Raw genomic sequence first — 13,765 nt, 5'->3', positions numbered from 1 at the left:
CATAATTGAGAAGCCGCCCGAGAAGGAGGCCGCGGCACTATCCCCGGGAATGTTCTTCTCTCATAAATTCCGGCCTTACGCCTCGCAAGTGCGCGCCTTTGTACCTAGGCGCGCCTCGTGTTACGAGATATTAGAAAAAATTTTCGCGATTTTTCATGCGCCCCCGACGCCTTGTAGTACTACGCCAAACGAGGAGTACTCTGCCACCCCCGGGCTTTCGACTAATCCACAGGCATAATTTCATCATCGAGGGTGTATATTTCAATTGCCTTGCTTCTCGCGTTACGGACAATAGCGTGGTTTGATAATTGAATTGTGTTTACAGAGGTTCTTGCAAGGGAAACATTATATTAAAACATTATATTATGGATTAATTCCCATTCTGCTTTACAAATTAAAAAGGTTTTCGAAACTAAGTATATTTATATCAATAACATCTTACATTAGTAAATAAAATACGAGACGCAATAATCGGAAATATTAATTATTGGCGATATTTTTAAAAATATTTTTCAAATTTTTATATATCTCCTTAAAGAGCCGGAAAGGAAAAATTAATTCGCCAGCAATACATAATTTATAATAAAAACAAATGGTTATTTTGCCGCAACGACCAATTAACTTGGCACGGGATTGTGACAGAAAATACGCTGTTATCTTTGAAGAAATATGCAAGACCGATACATCTCAAAATAAGGCACATTTACTCTCTTTTCTAAAGAATTTCGACTGAAAACAATTTCTCAACGAGCGGTAGCTGTCATGAATTAAAAGCAAGTATCTCGCGATATCTTGGCAGCTTCTTAAAGCAACTTTTAATAAGCTGGACGAGTAGCTAATTATATTATCTTTACTTTTAGCTTGGTTCTTATTTGGCATATCTTCATAGCGGCGTTTAATTCCCGCTAAACAAATTTCCGATTCGACGGACTTGCAGTAAAATTTTCATTACGATGAAAGATAGAACAAAAGTTCACGATACACAAGCTACTTCGCTTTCCGAGATGGCATATCTAAAAGTTTATTACAGATATAACATTACACGATTATGTCATCTTTTTAAAAGGGCAGCTTTTTTGCGATATGATTTCATCTTTTGCTATCTTTAAAGCTTTCAAATATATTTCAGATAAAACATACTTTAAAGCTTTCAAATATATTTTAGATAAAAACATACTGCATAAATCCTAATTATTAGCTTGATATATCTACATTTTAAATACTCGAATTACTTTTTTTATTAATATTGCAATTTAACCGTAATTGAAATAATTTACAGATATTTAAGTTTTTGTAGTTACTTGTGATTTCTTCTTAAATAAATTTTTTTCTAAATTACAATATGATATATTAAAATGGTATATGCCATGTATAAATAAAAAAATGTTCATTTTGTTTTATTGATATTAAACATGTGTATAAATTTTAGTCGTATTCATTTTATTATGTTCAAATTAAGATTGAATCTTGTTTTCATTTTTCTCAAAAATATATATTTATTACGCTATCATTCAAAAAACATGTGTGTATAGGCGTAAAAATACATATGAATAATATGTAAATGTACGCGAGTTAATCGTGATGTATTGAGCTCGGATTGAGTTTGCTAAGCCTAAATGATTGTATAGATCTGTTATCCCTCTACGTATATCAATCGCAACAAAGTCGTCATATTATCTCCTGACAATCCGAACTAACGATGGCTCGTCCCTCAATAATTAACAAAAAAACGAACACGTGCGAACAAGTCCGTACGACCACATCCGGTTCGATCCTTTGGCGTATCGTCGTCGTTGTCGTCGTCGTCGTCGTCGTCGTCGTCGTCGTCGTCGTCGTCGTCGTCGTCGTCATCGTTGTCGTCGTCATCATCGTCGTCGTCGTTTTCGTCGTCGTTCTCGTCAATGTCGTGCTTTTTCCTCATTCCCTCTTCTTTGACATAGCGATCGGCACTTCAGTCCCGAGCTCTCTTTTTCCCTCTCGTCAGCCGGTCGAGCACCAAAAAGGAGGACGTTTTGACCGAGGCGCTTTATCGAGGGGCGAGTTACCCGATCGACAATATCTCGACAATTCACCCTCGAGCGGAACGCTGCCGATTCCGTCCGTTTCTCCTCCTCGCCACGCCACCACCACATCTCGTCTCCTCCACGGTCTCGTTCTCTCGTCCTTTCGCACTTTTTCTTTCTCTCTCTCTCTTTCTCCCTCTTTGTTTCTCTCGTTTCTCATATTTTCCCCCGTTTTATTTTTTCCCGGAAGGAGAGCCAGCAGCCCGTGGCTGCCGTGCATTCGCGCCTCCCACTTTTCCGGCGCGGCGGTCTGCATGTATCAAAGGTACATAATAAATTGAATATTATATCCAACGGCGCGAACGATAGGATGAGAGAGAAAGGGAGATAAGGCGAGACGAGAAAGACGGGAAAGAGAGAGAGAAACGATAAAGAGGAGAGAGAGAGAGAGAGAGAGAGAGAGAGAGAGAGAGAGAGAGAGAGAGAGAGAGAGAGAGAGAGAGAGAGAGAGAGAGAGAGAGAAGAATCGGTGGGAAAGAAGAAAAGCGATACCGTATAGTCCTGCGGGCCTGCGCCATACGAGTCGAGCGCGTCCCGTCACGACGAGCGTCCCGACGCCGCTCTTTCGACTCGCTCGACGGCGCGACCAGCTCGACGCAGTCAGTACACGCGTCCCAACGCCCGGGGATGCGTCCGTCGACGGAGGTGTAGTTTCGCCGCGCGAGTCCTCGAACGTGCGGGTGCGGAAGCGTATCGTCGGAAAACGTGCAAAATCCGCGAACGAATCCATTCTCGAGGAGAGAAAGAGTGCGCGGAAAAAGCGGAAAAAAAAAGGGATATACGCGCGCGTATGGCGCGCCGTGTCACACTCTTGCCAGTATAATGCTACACTTTCTTCGCGAGGTAATATTCCTCGATGGAATTATGAATTTCTTTTTTTTTTTTTTTTTTTCGTTAGACAGTGTGAAATTAATTTATTTTACAATTACGCCATCCGTTAAGCGCTGATTTCACGTTGGAAAATCGAAATTCCTTCACTCCGGTACGACCGGAGTGAGTTTGACGTTTAGATAACAATCCATTGTCGAGTGTAGAGTGGTCTTTGTAATTTGGACGATGCACCGTGTGGAAAGCCGAGAGTAAAAGACGAGAGAGGAAAAGGGAGGAGAGAGAGAGAGATATACCCCACGTTAGCTCACGATAGTGCAATTGCAGTGCAGTTGCGTTCTTTTTATGTGATAAGTTATCCCAGCGCTGGACATGGCAGCCGGGATCTCAAATAAAAATCGACGCGAGTACGCGTAAAACCCGTGTTACTGCAACGTTAACGTAAACGATATTGTTAAAAGGACGTTTTGGAGCACTTTACGCAAGCAGTGAGTTATTGCGCTATATTTCACGTTATGCGTGGGTGCTACACCTTAGATATTCTTTTTTTCCACTTCCATTACGAGCCGCATACCGAGCGTGTTTCTCACACGATACAAAAGAAGAAGAAAGTGTGCGGAAATAAAGATGCGCTTATACGATGCTATTTTACGAGGTGAAGTCTACAGGCCAATATATTTGATGACGCTATCAATAATTTCGATGAATTTATACTTTAGAGATAAAGTTCGAATTTACATTACTGATGTAAATATTTGAGAAATTTATTTAATATTTGAGAATATTTTCAAATAATTAACATTTTGTATACTCAAAATGTTCGATAATAACTTTATAACACAAGTCTTTCTCTTAAATTGAATTAAATTCCTCATTTTTGTCTCTCTTCGTAATCTCTAAAAGATTAATCTTCATAAATATTATGTATTTAAACATCATGGTATTTTACAAATTAAAGCTATGTTGAATTAAGTACAAAATTAAGTACAAAATTATCTGACAAATATAAAATTTCTTTATTATTATTATTAGTTTATATATAGAATTTTATATAAAAGCGTAATGAATTTATTTGTATTTTCTAAAAATTAATAATGTATTTTTCTTAAGAATGTTAAGAAAATATTAGTTTTCGATAATACGCAATGCACGAAATATATCAATACATTATCGAACTCTTCGTATATGGACATTAAAAATGCATTCGTTCATATCTTTTCAGTCTTGCAAGGAAAAATATACGATATCTATCTAGATAAATGGAAAGACGCTGAAAAATATATTTCGGGAAAGCAAGATTAATTATGAAGAGAATATTAAAATACACTTTATCAAAATATAACTTATTACATTAGAATTTCAATGTAGAGAAAATTTTCAATGTAGAGAAAATATTAAATATTTTTTATAATAAATTTATAATAAATTATAATAAATTTATAATAAAAAAATAATAAAAAATTATGGATGGATTTTTGGAAACTATCCAAAAAGTTCCCATCGTTAGATAAAATCCGCTATAAATATTAAATACACATTACGCCTACACATACATACATCCATATATATATATATATTTCTTTCATATCGAAATTCCAATTCAATGTTCCCTCACGAGAAACTTCAAATATCGCGCAGCGATGTGATTATGCGAGTGCACCGTCGTAGAACGTTTAGAGCGATTCTATTCAAATGAAATGATGTTTATGCACGATTTACGTGATATCCGAATTAATCCATTTCCGCACAATGCCGGTCACTCACAAAGCAGACATATGTCCGTCCGCGGTATAATATGCTGAAATTATTCTTCGCGTTATGGAAGAGAGCCAGAAAGAGAAAGAGCGATTCGATAGCTGGAAAATAAATCATTCAGAATGATATAACATCGTCGGTATGAAGGATCACAGATCACGGAGAGATTTCCCGGCGCAGGGCGAAATCAAATCTGCCATATTTGGCAGAGGGGGGATGTATTATCATAAGAAAAAAGATTATTGAGAGAGCGCCGCCGAGATAAAGTCTCTCGGTAAATTGATCGGCCGCTCGGGAATTTTTCCACAACGTCGTTTTTCGGACGCGATTAACTCGGCTTGGATGCGATTTTCGGTTGGCACGATCGATTCATCGAGCGGAAATCGACGAGACGGGCTGAAGAGAACGACTATTAGAGAAACGACAGTTTAAGCCCGTCGACTACACCAGTAAATTCTTTCGTCGTATATCACTTTTTGTATTTTCTATTCGAGCGATAGGGATCAATGTCACTTCGGGTTAGCGTCTCTCCCTCGTGTTTCACGTATACGCTGTTATTTCATCATATTTTATAACGATCGTTATGTATTCTGCCAATCTTAATACTGTGATCATGACGTAAAACGACAAACCATTCATATGTACATGTATGACATATAAGAATTTTAGATTAAAATTTGGTCAAAAGAATAACTAAAAATTTTAAATATAAATCTTTCTAAATATATTCTTTATACCAATATAGTAACAAATTAAAACGGTAAATACAACGATGTACAACGATTACTATTTCATATTTTATGACATACCAATTTAATATTGATCACGACATGAAACGATAAGCCATCTATATATGTGTCTCTAAATGTGACATATAAAAATTAAGTTAAAATTTTTTACCAAAGAAATAAATAAAATATTAAATATAAAACTTTCCTAATATATATATATATATATTTTTTTTTTTATATCAATATAGAGAATTGACATTACATATGCAGTGGTTGTCATTTTATTTTCAAAATTTTACATATATGAAATTTTAGCCGAAACAAAATTTAAAAAATTAACAAGTAAAAACTAAATCATATATGGTATATATATTTCCGTTTCAAATATTAAAATCTAAAATCTTGTCAACTTGTAATCTTATTTTAGTAATCTTATTTTAGCTGCAAAATATATTAATGAATTTATTCTATTACAAATGATCAATTGAACATCATAATATAACAAAATAAATATAATATAGCTCCTATAATATATTTAGTTTCTGGAAATATATATCCAATTTCTAGATAGAATCCTAGGAAAATCTGTCATTTTGTTTTATAATAAATTACATTTTTTTTTATTTAAAACATTTTCATCCATTTGTGAAAATAACAAAACACCCGCTATCACGATACGAGCGTTTTCTTTTTCCTCCTCTTTAATTTTAGGGATGTTTTTAGCATGTTGAATAAAAGACTTAGAAGAAACGTATGTACCGAGGTTCTCGTTCGCGCTAATCCTTTTTTCGAAAAATCCTGAAATTCCCACAGTGAAACGAGAACAGGAAACTTTCACAGTCATTATTCTACAGCGAGGAGTGAATTTACGTTCGCGGGAGGAAAATTTGGTCGCGTATAAATCTCCGTGGGTTCGTGTTTTTCGCTTAGCATTTCTAGGATTTTAGCATTTTCCCGAACGCAGTTTCTATCGCGCTGCCGCACAGCAGGACCGATTGGTATTCCGGCTCGATGGTAACATTCACCTGACTCTTCTTCCTGGCGGCGATTGTTTGCGGGCAAACATCCGGGCCGCGGTAAACGCGCCTAAGAGAGTAGAGTATGGAATTTTACTTGTACAAGCAGGATCGTCTTTATGGATGTTGATATTGCCAATCTCTCCGCGACGGGCGGCTCCCGATAATGGTGAAAATTGGATTTATAGGCGCGCGATTTTACTTCGCACGGCCCGTAGCAAAATTACCTCTGTAGTAGATAGCGTCGGATATTACGATGTCAGAAGTAAGCAAAAGAGAAAAGGCGAGGAGTGGATGCCGGATTAAACGGCAAAAGCGATTCCGGTAATGCAGCGAGTAATGAGCAGCCGGGATAATAAATTCAATAAAGGCGTATGAGAATAATGCATCCGATCAAAGAGACACGAAGCATCCGGAGGCTGGATAGGAAAAATATTTTTTCAATGAGGATAGGTGGGGGAGGAGAGAGAGAGAGAGAGAGAGAGAGAGAGAGAGAGAGAGAGAGAGAGAGAAATCGAGCCACGGAAATTACAGCAGCGGAAATGGAGCGAGAATTAAAGTCCGTGGGACGGATTAAAATATTTTTACGCGACGATAATTGAGGAATAAAAGATTTTCGCCGTGCTGGAATAAATCAAGCGTCTCTTCGAAGGCGCGGGCGGTCCCGGATTTCTCTCTCCCGTATCTTATCGAATCGAGATGCCGCGAAAATATATGTGCGATCCTCAGATGGAACGCGAAAATACTCCGTCGGTATCGTCGGATTCATAAAATAAAAGGAAAGAATAAAAAGAGCAGATGCCTTCGACACGCTGGTACAAGACGCCTGAATTTATCGCGCGAGATCAATCGCGATCGATACGTCATGATTTTACTTTACGATGTGCCGCCGCCGTGGATTAAAGTCGGGATGGCACGAGAAAACGTAAGGAAAAGTTGAGTCAGATAAAAATAAAATCTCGATTCGAAATATTTTTTTTTACGCGCAAATAACCGAACGCCAGGGAGATTTTCGCTCGACCGGGAAGCTAAACTCAAGCTCAACAGCTTGGCCCTGGATTTTTCCCTTGGCTTCCATCAGATAAAATTGCAAGAGGAGAAGCTGCTTCTAAAGAGCCGAGAGGTAAAAGAACCCCGAAGAAGTGCCAGTCGGGAAGTGAGGCCAAAATTAAGAGCCGGAGGAGGCGGCAGTGACGGTGAAAATATCCCGTAGTGATATACTCGAAAATAAAAGTATTTTCGTGCAATACAAAAGTGACAAAAGTAATCGGCAGGATATAATATCTCTCCTCTTGACCCCTATCTTTCAAAAAAATCCCGACGCTTTCGCCGGGAAATCTTTCCCTTCGCCATGACCCGCGAGGACCATCGATCACACGTAAGCGTGATGGGACAAAGAGCTCATAATCTGACATCGGCGTGCTAGGAGAGAGATGCTGGAGTGACGGTGAGAGGAAAAAAGGGAAGGCCCCGTGAGTGAAAGAGTGAGGATAACGAGGGTCGGGGTGCGAGACAGGTCGGCCCGAGAGGGGTTTTCATTTGGTCCTGTCGTAAATAAGAATGAGTAGTTACTCGCGCGCGCGGCGTATGAGCGCGGCGAAGAGGGGCGCTAAATTCTGCCTCGTACGCGGACTAAAATCTCCGCCGCTAAACGGCCGAGATAGTTATTTACGAGATGGCGTAAGGGATAGTTGTCCTGCTCGTGTTTCCCCGAAGGGCGACGACCGGCGAGCGACCGCGTCCCAACATCCAGGATGTACGACCCAAGTCCGGCAAAACACTTTGACGGCCGATTCTCCTCGTACATTACGTGGAATTGCCGTAAACTTAGTGGCGTTTATACGTCGCTTGACAAATGTATCGATCGAGAGAGGAGACAAGGAGAAGCGCGCAAAGCAACTAAAAAGAACTAAAAGAAACGAAAAGAACTAAAAGAGAGAGAGAGAGAGAGAGAGAGAGAGAGAGAGAGGAGGGGGGGGGGAAGGAGAGAGGAAGAGGAAGAGTACTGGCGCGCGAATGAGAGGAAAGTTCTCACACGTTAACCGGTTTGCCCACTACCGCCTTCGGCGATTGAGGGTGGCTAGACGTGGCCTCACTTCCAGAAAGCTTCGTTTTCTCGCGATAGACACGACCGATTAAATGAGTCGTTTACCTTTCTTCAGCTTAGTTTATTATACTTTTTATTTTATATGTTTTACTTTATAGATTTTACCTTTATAGATTTCCACCCCTTAAGATTATTTTTCGACAGTTTTCTTTTTTTCTCTTTTGCTATATCACAATGATATTGTTGATTGTTATTATATGTACGTCTCTTAGTGTAATCTTTTACCTAACGGATTTTAGTAAATGCAATGAACTTTCTCTTTTTTTCTATTTATTTTATCTATAAATTTCGCTTAAAATTCACAGAGAATTATAATTATAATATATAAATTTCAATAACATACAGATATAAAAAGACATTTAGTGAGATACGTATCGAGTTCAGTGAGATTTTCAAAACTGGGCTTTTTCAAGTATCATCATCAATAGTAAAATGTTCTATCTTTTCAAAATTGGCTTTTTGACGTATAAATCGATATACTAGCGGATAAAATATTTTTTGCAAATTTTACGTGAAACGTGAAAAGTTTTTTCTAGTATCTCCAACAATTTTGAAAATATTTACCATTCGTTCATAAAAAATTAACTTTAATTTTAATAATTATAATTAAGATTCCAACATTTCGATAATATAATGCGTAATATGAAGCAATGCGCTTTAATACACCTTTAAATAACCATTACCCATTTAAATATATACATTCAAACATTTTGGAATAATTCGCAAACATTTCGCCAGTTCGCTATTATTATTCGGCTTCAATTCACTTCGTACTTTCGTGATTAATTAATTAATTAATTAATTATTCTACGTTTGGAGCGTTAATCAAAATGTATCAAAATATTTCGCGTCATATACGTCGCTCCTCGCAATACCTACCACCCACTAGTTAATCGTATCCAAATGCAATAAATGTCGGACAAGTCCCTCCCATTCCTTGTAATAAAATCCAAGATATAGGGAGTGAAAAGGGGGGGGGGAGAGAGAGAGAGAGAGAGAGAGAGAGAGGGGGGGGGGAGGAAATACAAGTTGACAGGGAACGCGGGTTTGTTATTCTCGTTCAGCTTTTCTTTCGTTCTTTCAGAATGAGGGTGGCACGGCTATTACTGTGCTGCGTACTTCTCGAAGACTACAGCACCAATCTCGGCGGCACGGCAATTACCAGTGACGCCATGCGCCAGGACGGCTCCTCGTCCGCGACGAATCCGACGCTATCAGGTACATACCCGTATATATACTCATCTGCATATTGCCAGCTGGTTTTTCCTTTCCCTCGTCGCGGAGGAGAGATCGCGCAGACAGAAATTCCTGTCGGCGTTAATGGCACGTGCCGAGGAATGCGAGCGAGCAAATATCCCGTATTACAGTCGGAAAAATAAAGGAGACTCGTCGCTTTTAGTAGTATCGTATCTTTTATTCGGTCCCCTCCAATAAACATTGGTAAATGTTCGTTGAAAGGGTCCAACCCTCTTTCGATTTAACATACAACGGAGGGGGCTCGCCAGATTATTCCTTATATCCACATTGTGTCCTGTATAAATCACGGTGTGCCATTCTATGTGAATACAAAATTATCTTTTCGCCCTCGTTGGTATAATTTATTAATTAAAATAAAATTAATTCGCGATAATGTAAAAGTGAAAGCAAGTAAAACATTATCATTGTTTGAACAACATCGTTCGTGTATAAATCATTATGTCGAAATAGAATTTATTTAATTTATATTTAACTTTTAATGTATTAATATCTATATTTGTCCGCACAAATAACAACAAATAATAACAAATCGCAACAAATGTGTTTATCACGCTGACTGATTTATAATATTTTCATGAATAAACTCTGCATTTTAATAAAATTTTTTAATATTAAATAATTTCAGTTTTACAGTTTCCAGCGTTATTAAAATATAATTCATATAATTCATATAAAACGAAACAACATAATGAGATATAACTTTTAGTGAAAGAAGAGCTCCCTGCACATTTAGTTAAACGAAGAGCGAATTCTAATTTCGTCTCTTCAAAATCATCAGTTCGATCCCAGTGATACGGAGACCGTATCTCTCCTCCCAAGTGTGATTGTGCAGTTTTTCAATTATTTGATAAGATCACGTGTTTCTCTCGTGTCGATGATCAGGGTATTTGACCGATAATAATCGGGGGTAATAGGAATCCTCTCGCGTGCCGACTCGTAAATAAACGCAACGTAACGTCACGTGTTTTTTACACGAGCGAGTATCTACTCCGCGATGTCTAAAGGGCTTCCCCGCGAAGCATATAAAGCTTTGTGAAAAATCTGAATAATGCATTGTGAAATATTATCTACATGTGGTGGATTTATACGGTGTTGCGCCGGCGATACGTTGTCTGCCTTTATCACAGAGTCCGATAATGTTTGACGAAGAAAAGGAGAAAAATTTCCTCATGCAAATCTCGATCCGACACACGAAAGCACGATTTAAATGGCTTAAACCGGTTTTTCGTTTCGAACGAATGCGAAATGCATCGTGAGCAATTTAATGCTTATCGCGGCACCACAGTCAGAAGGAAGATTTATTATTTATCAATTTTTTTCGGAGCTTAGTGAAATTTTACAACTGAATTTCAGGAAAACTATTTTAATGCATTATTACAGACACATCGTGAAGTGTAATCACGCTTTTCGCACTTTCGTAAACAACTGGATAATATCAGCTTTTCGCAAATTCTCCAAAGGAGTTACTGTCATTTCAAATCGCATCGATCTGCATCAATCTGCATCGATCTTCCAATAATTCCTGAAAACCGTAATATCAGTGCGCGAACGCGAATACTTTAATTTAATGGACAAACACATACCATGAACTTAGGCTCGCGGAATGCTTCAAATATAATGGCATTTGCAATATAAATTTGATGTATGCACGCACGTTTATTTTTGCGGATTGTTCAGAAGTCGCGGCTTACAAATCCGTCGGATCACTTTGTTTTTTCTCTCTTTCGCCGTTTCCTACAGCCGAGAGCGCATTATCATTGTTGCGATATTTTATGAAGTTAATCGTCGGTGCATTCAGAGATAGGCGGTTGGAAAATCTATGCGTGTCGAAGCGAAAGTATACGATAGCTGATTTTTTTTAAATCCACTAATGAAAAATGAAAATAGTGAAAGCATGTGCACGTACACGCTAATGTATACAAATGTACATACGTACATATAGCAACATTTTATTTTATAAAAATATTTTTTTATTTTATTATTTATTATTTTATTTTAAAAAATTAAAATTGTTATAATTATGTTGCTGGAACAAATATTGCGCAATGAATGCAATTTTCAATAACTTGCAGACACGATTTATATATTTTTTGCGAGTAAAATTTTGTCACAAAAACTTGTCAGTCGCGCGAATCTTTCAGTTTGCTGGCGCCAAAGCACAAAATCGCTCGTAACGTAAAAGAAAAGAAAAATATAGTATACAAAACTTTATCAAAGTGGCCACGAGCTCGGAGACGAGAGCGAGTTACTCGTAAACGAGAGTAAGAGAAGAATGGAGCCGTGGAGAATGTTCTGGTTGGCGGGGGATCGTCGACGACGACGATGTCGTCGTCGTCGTCGTTGCGTCCGAAGTTGAAGTGGTTCTAGTCCGGCATTGCAACCGAGTCCATGCCGGTTAGTTCGCCAAGTTTTTCCTTTGAGGATGAAAGATATTAATTAAACTGTCACAGACACGGTAGCGTGCGCACGCGGAACCCCTGCCCAACTTTATTTCGCCACTTACAAGTTTACCACTTAAGCGTACGCCAGCGTACGCGAACGGATGGGCGCTGCAAGTCGTCCCTTTTACGAATCTAACGCGTGATATTTACGCGCACGAACAGACAGAATAACGGCGGGGCACGCGAAAACACGTGACGTGTGCATGCAGAAGGATTGGCCAATTATGCGTCAAGCGTACCGAAGCTTGATACACGCCAATAGCAAACAGGTCATTTATACGTATTTCCACGTTTCTTTCTTCCTTTTTTATATATATATATATATATATCTTTCGTATCCGACAAATGCATTTCAATTATGAAATTATCATGCGCGATATATGATATGCAAATTTTTTTAAATTGCAGAAAACCTAACATAAAATTAAAGTTTAGAAAAATGATCCCGCAACAAGAAGTATCGCTCATTCGCCTGTTATAGGCCACTTTGTATTTCAGATTCTTTTATCTGAATTTTCTTTTATGTGTTTTTGCAAGACGTTTAAAGCGCCCGCGTAATAAATGGCTCTTTTGCCTACCTGTCGTTTTCTTTATTTAACTTTACCTACTTATCCGACATTTTCCGACAACTGACAGCGGTTTCGCTTAACATTTCAATATATATTTCAGTCGATAACCGATACGTGAAACTGGAACACCAAGTAAAAAGATGAGAAAGTAAAATGCACACTAAAGCAAAATTTGCTAAGAGCAACCCTTTGAACTGATGTGCGGAACAAGTGAAGTTTCATGCTTTTAAATGAATAGAGAAAAATATTCGTGACTTGCCAATAGCTATATCGCATTAGCAATTACCTGTAGATGTGAATGCTCATATTCGCATATCAAAAATTAATGCAAGAATTGGGCAAAGTAAACTTATCAAATACTCAAAATTTAATTGTTGTTAAATATTTGATAAAAGAATTTCAATTTTACGAAAGCTGATGTATTCCCATCTCTAACATATTTCTCTTTTATCCCGATGTGCCTTTCGTGGCGCAAATTAAAAGCTGACATGTTATAAATAATTAAATTATTTAATCACGTGTCATGCATACATTTCATATACCGTAAAAATTTTTTAATTAGTACCTCGTTTATAGACGTCTAGAATATTTTATATAAAAATATTTATTTTCGAGGGTTGTTTTTTTTTTATCCACAATAAATTAACTTTTTCATAAGTTTTTATTACGTTCGAAAAATTAATCAAAAATGTGCAAAAAAAATAACTCACGCCGGAAAATATTGATGCAACTTGATGCGCGGTGATGTGATAGGAGCAGTCGATACACCGAACGTGTTGATTTCATTCGTACAATGATTAAGAGAGATGACGTAATGCAAGTTGTATAGTACCACTATCATTTGCTTCGGGTAGTGTAACGATCTTATCTATCAAATGCCACGGTATGCGCGTGATGTCAGATTCTCGTGTGTAATATACTCGTACGTGTCTATCTGCGTAATACGTGACGTCGCAATACGTCTGCCTATTCGCGCTATGATATGTCATTCTAGATAG

At 37.9% G+C, this 13,765-nt stretch overlaps 2 protein-coding genes across 3 annotated transcripts in view; one reads left to right on the top strand and one right to left on the bottom strand.

Annotated features, from left to right (window-relative positions):
- The window catches only part of pygo (pygopus family PHD finger), an 86,744-nt gene that overhangs the window by 53,741 nt on the left and 19,238 nt on the right, over positions 1 to 13,765 (bottom strand). The gene's annotated exons all lie outside the window — the stretch shown is intronic.
- LOC105423580 (lachesin) overlaps positions 2,630 to 13,765 on the top strand; it is a 49,499-nt gene continuing 38,363 nt past the window's right edge. The window contains exons 1-2 of one of the 2 annotated variants that reach the window (XM_011633366.3): positions 2,630 to 2,906; positions 9,585 to 9,718. In XM_011633366.3, the coding sequence (XP_011631668.2) occupies positions 9,586 to 9,718 (133 nt within the window). In that variant the 5' untranslated portion in view covers positions 2,630 to 2,906; position 9,585. Of the gene's footprint in view, positions 2,907 to 2,967; positions 3,380 to 9,584; positions 9,719 to 13,765 lie in introns of those variants that run through there. The other variant, XM_089081343.1, reaches the window with a different exon arrangement.

Source organism: Pogonomyrmex barbatus, unplaced genomic scaffold (genome assembly GCF_055798465.1).
Source record: "Pogonomyrmex barbatus isolate J1 unplaced genomic scaffold, ASM5579846v1 scaffold4, whole genome shotgun sequence".
Taxonomy (NCBI): Eukaryota; Metazoa; Arthropoda; class Insecta; order Hymenoptera; family Formicidae; genus Pogonomyrmex; species Pogonomyrmex barbatus.
This window is presented reverse-complemented; position numbering and strand designations above follow the sequence as displayed.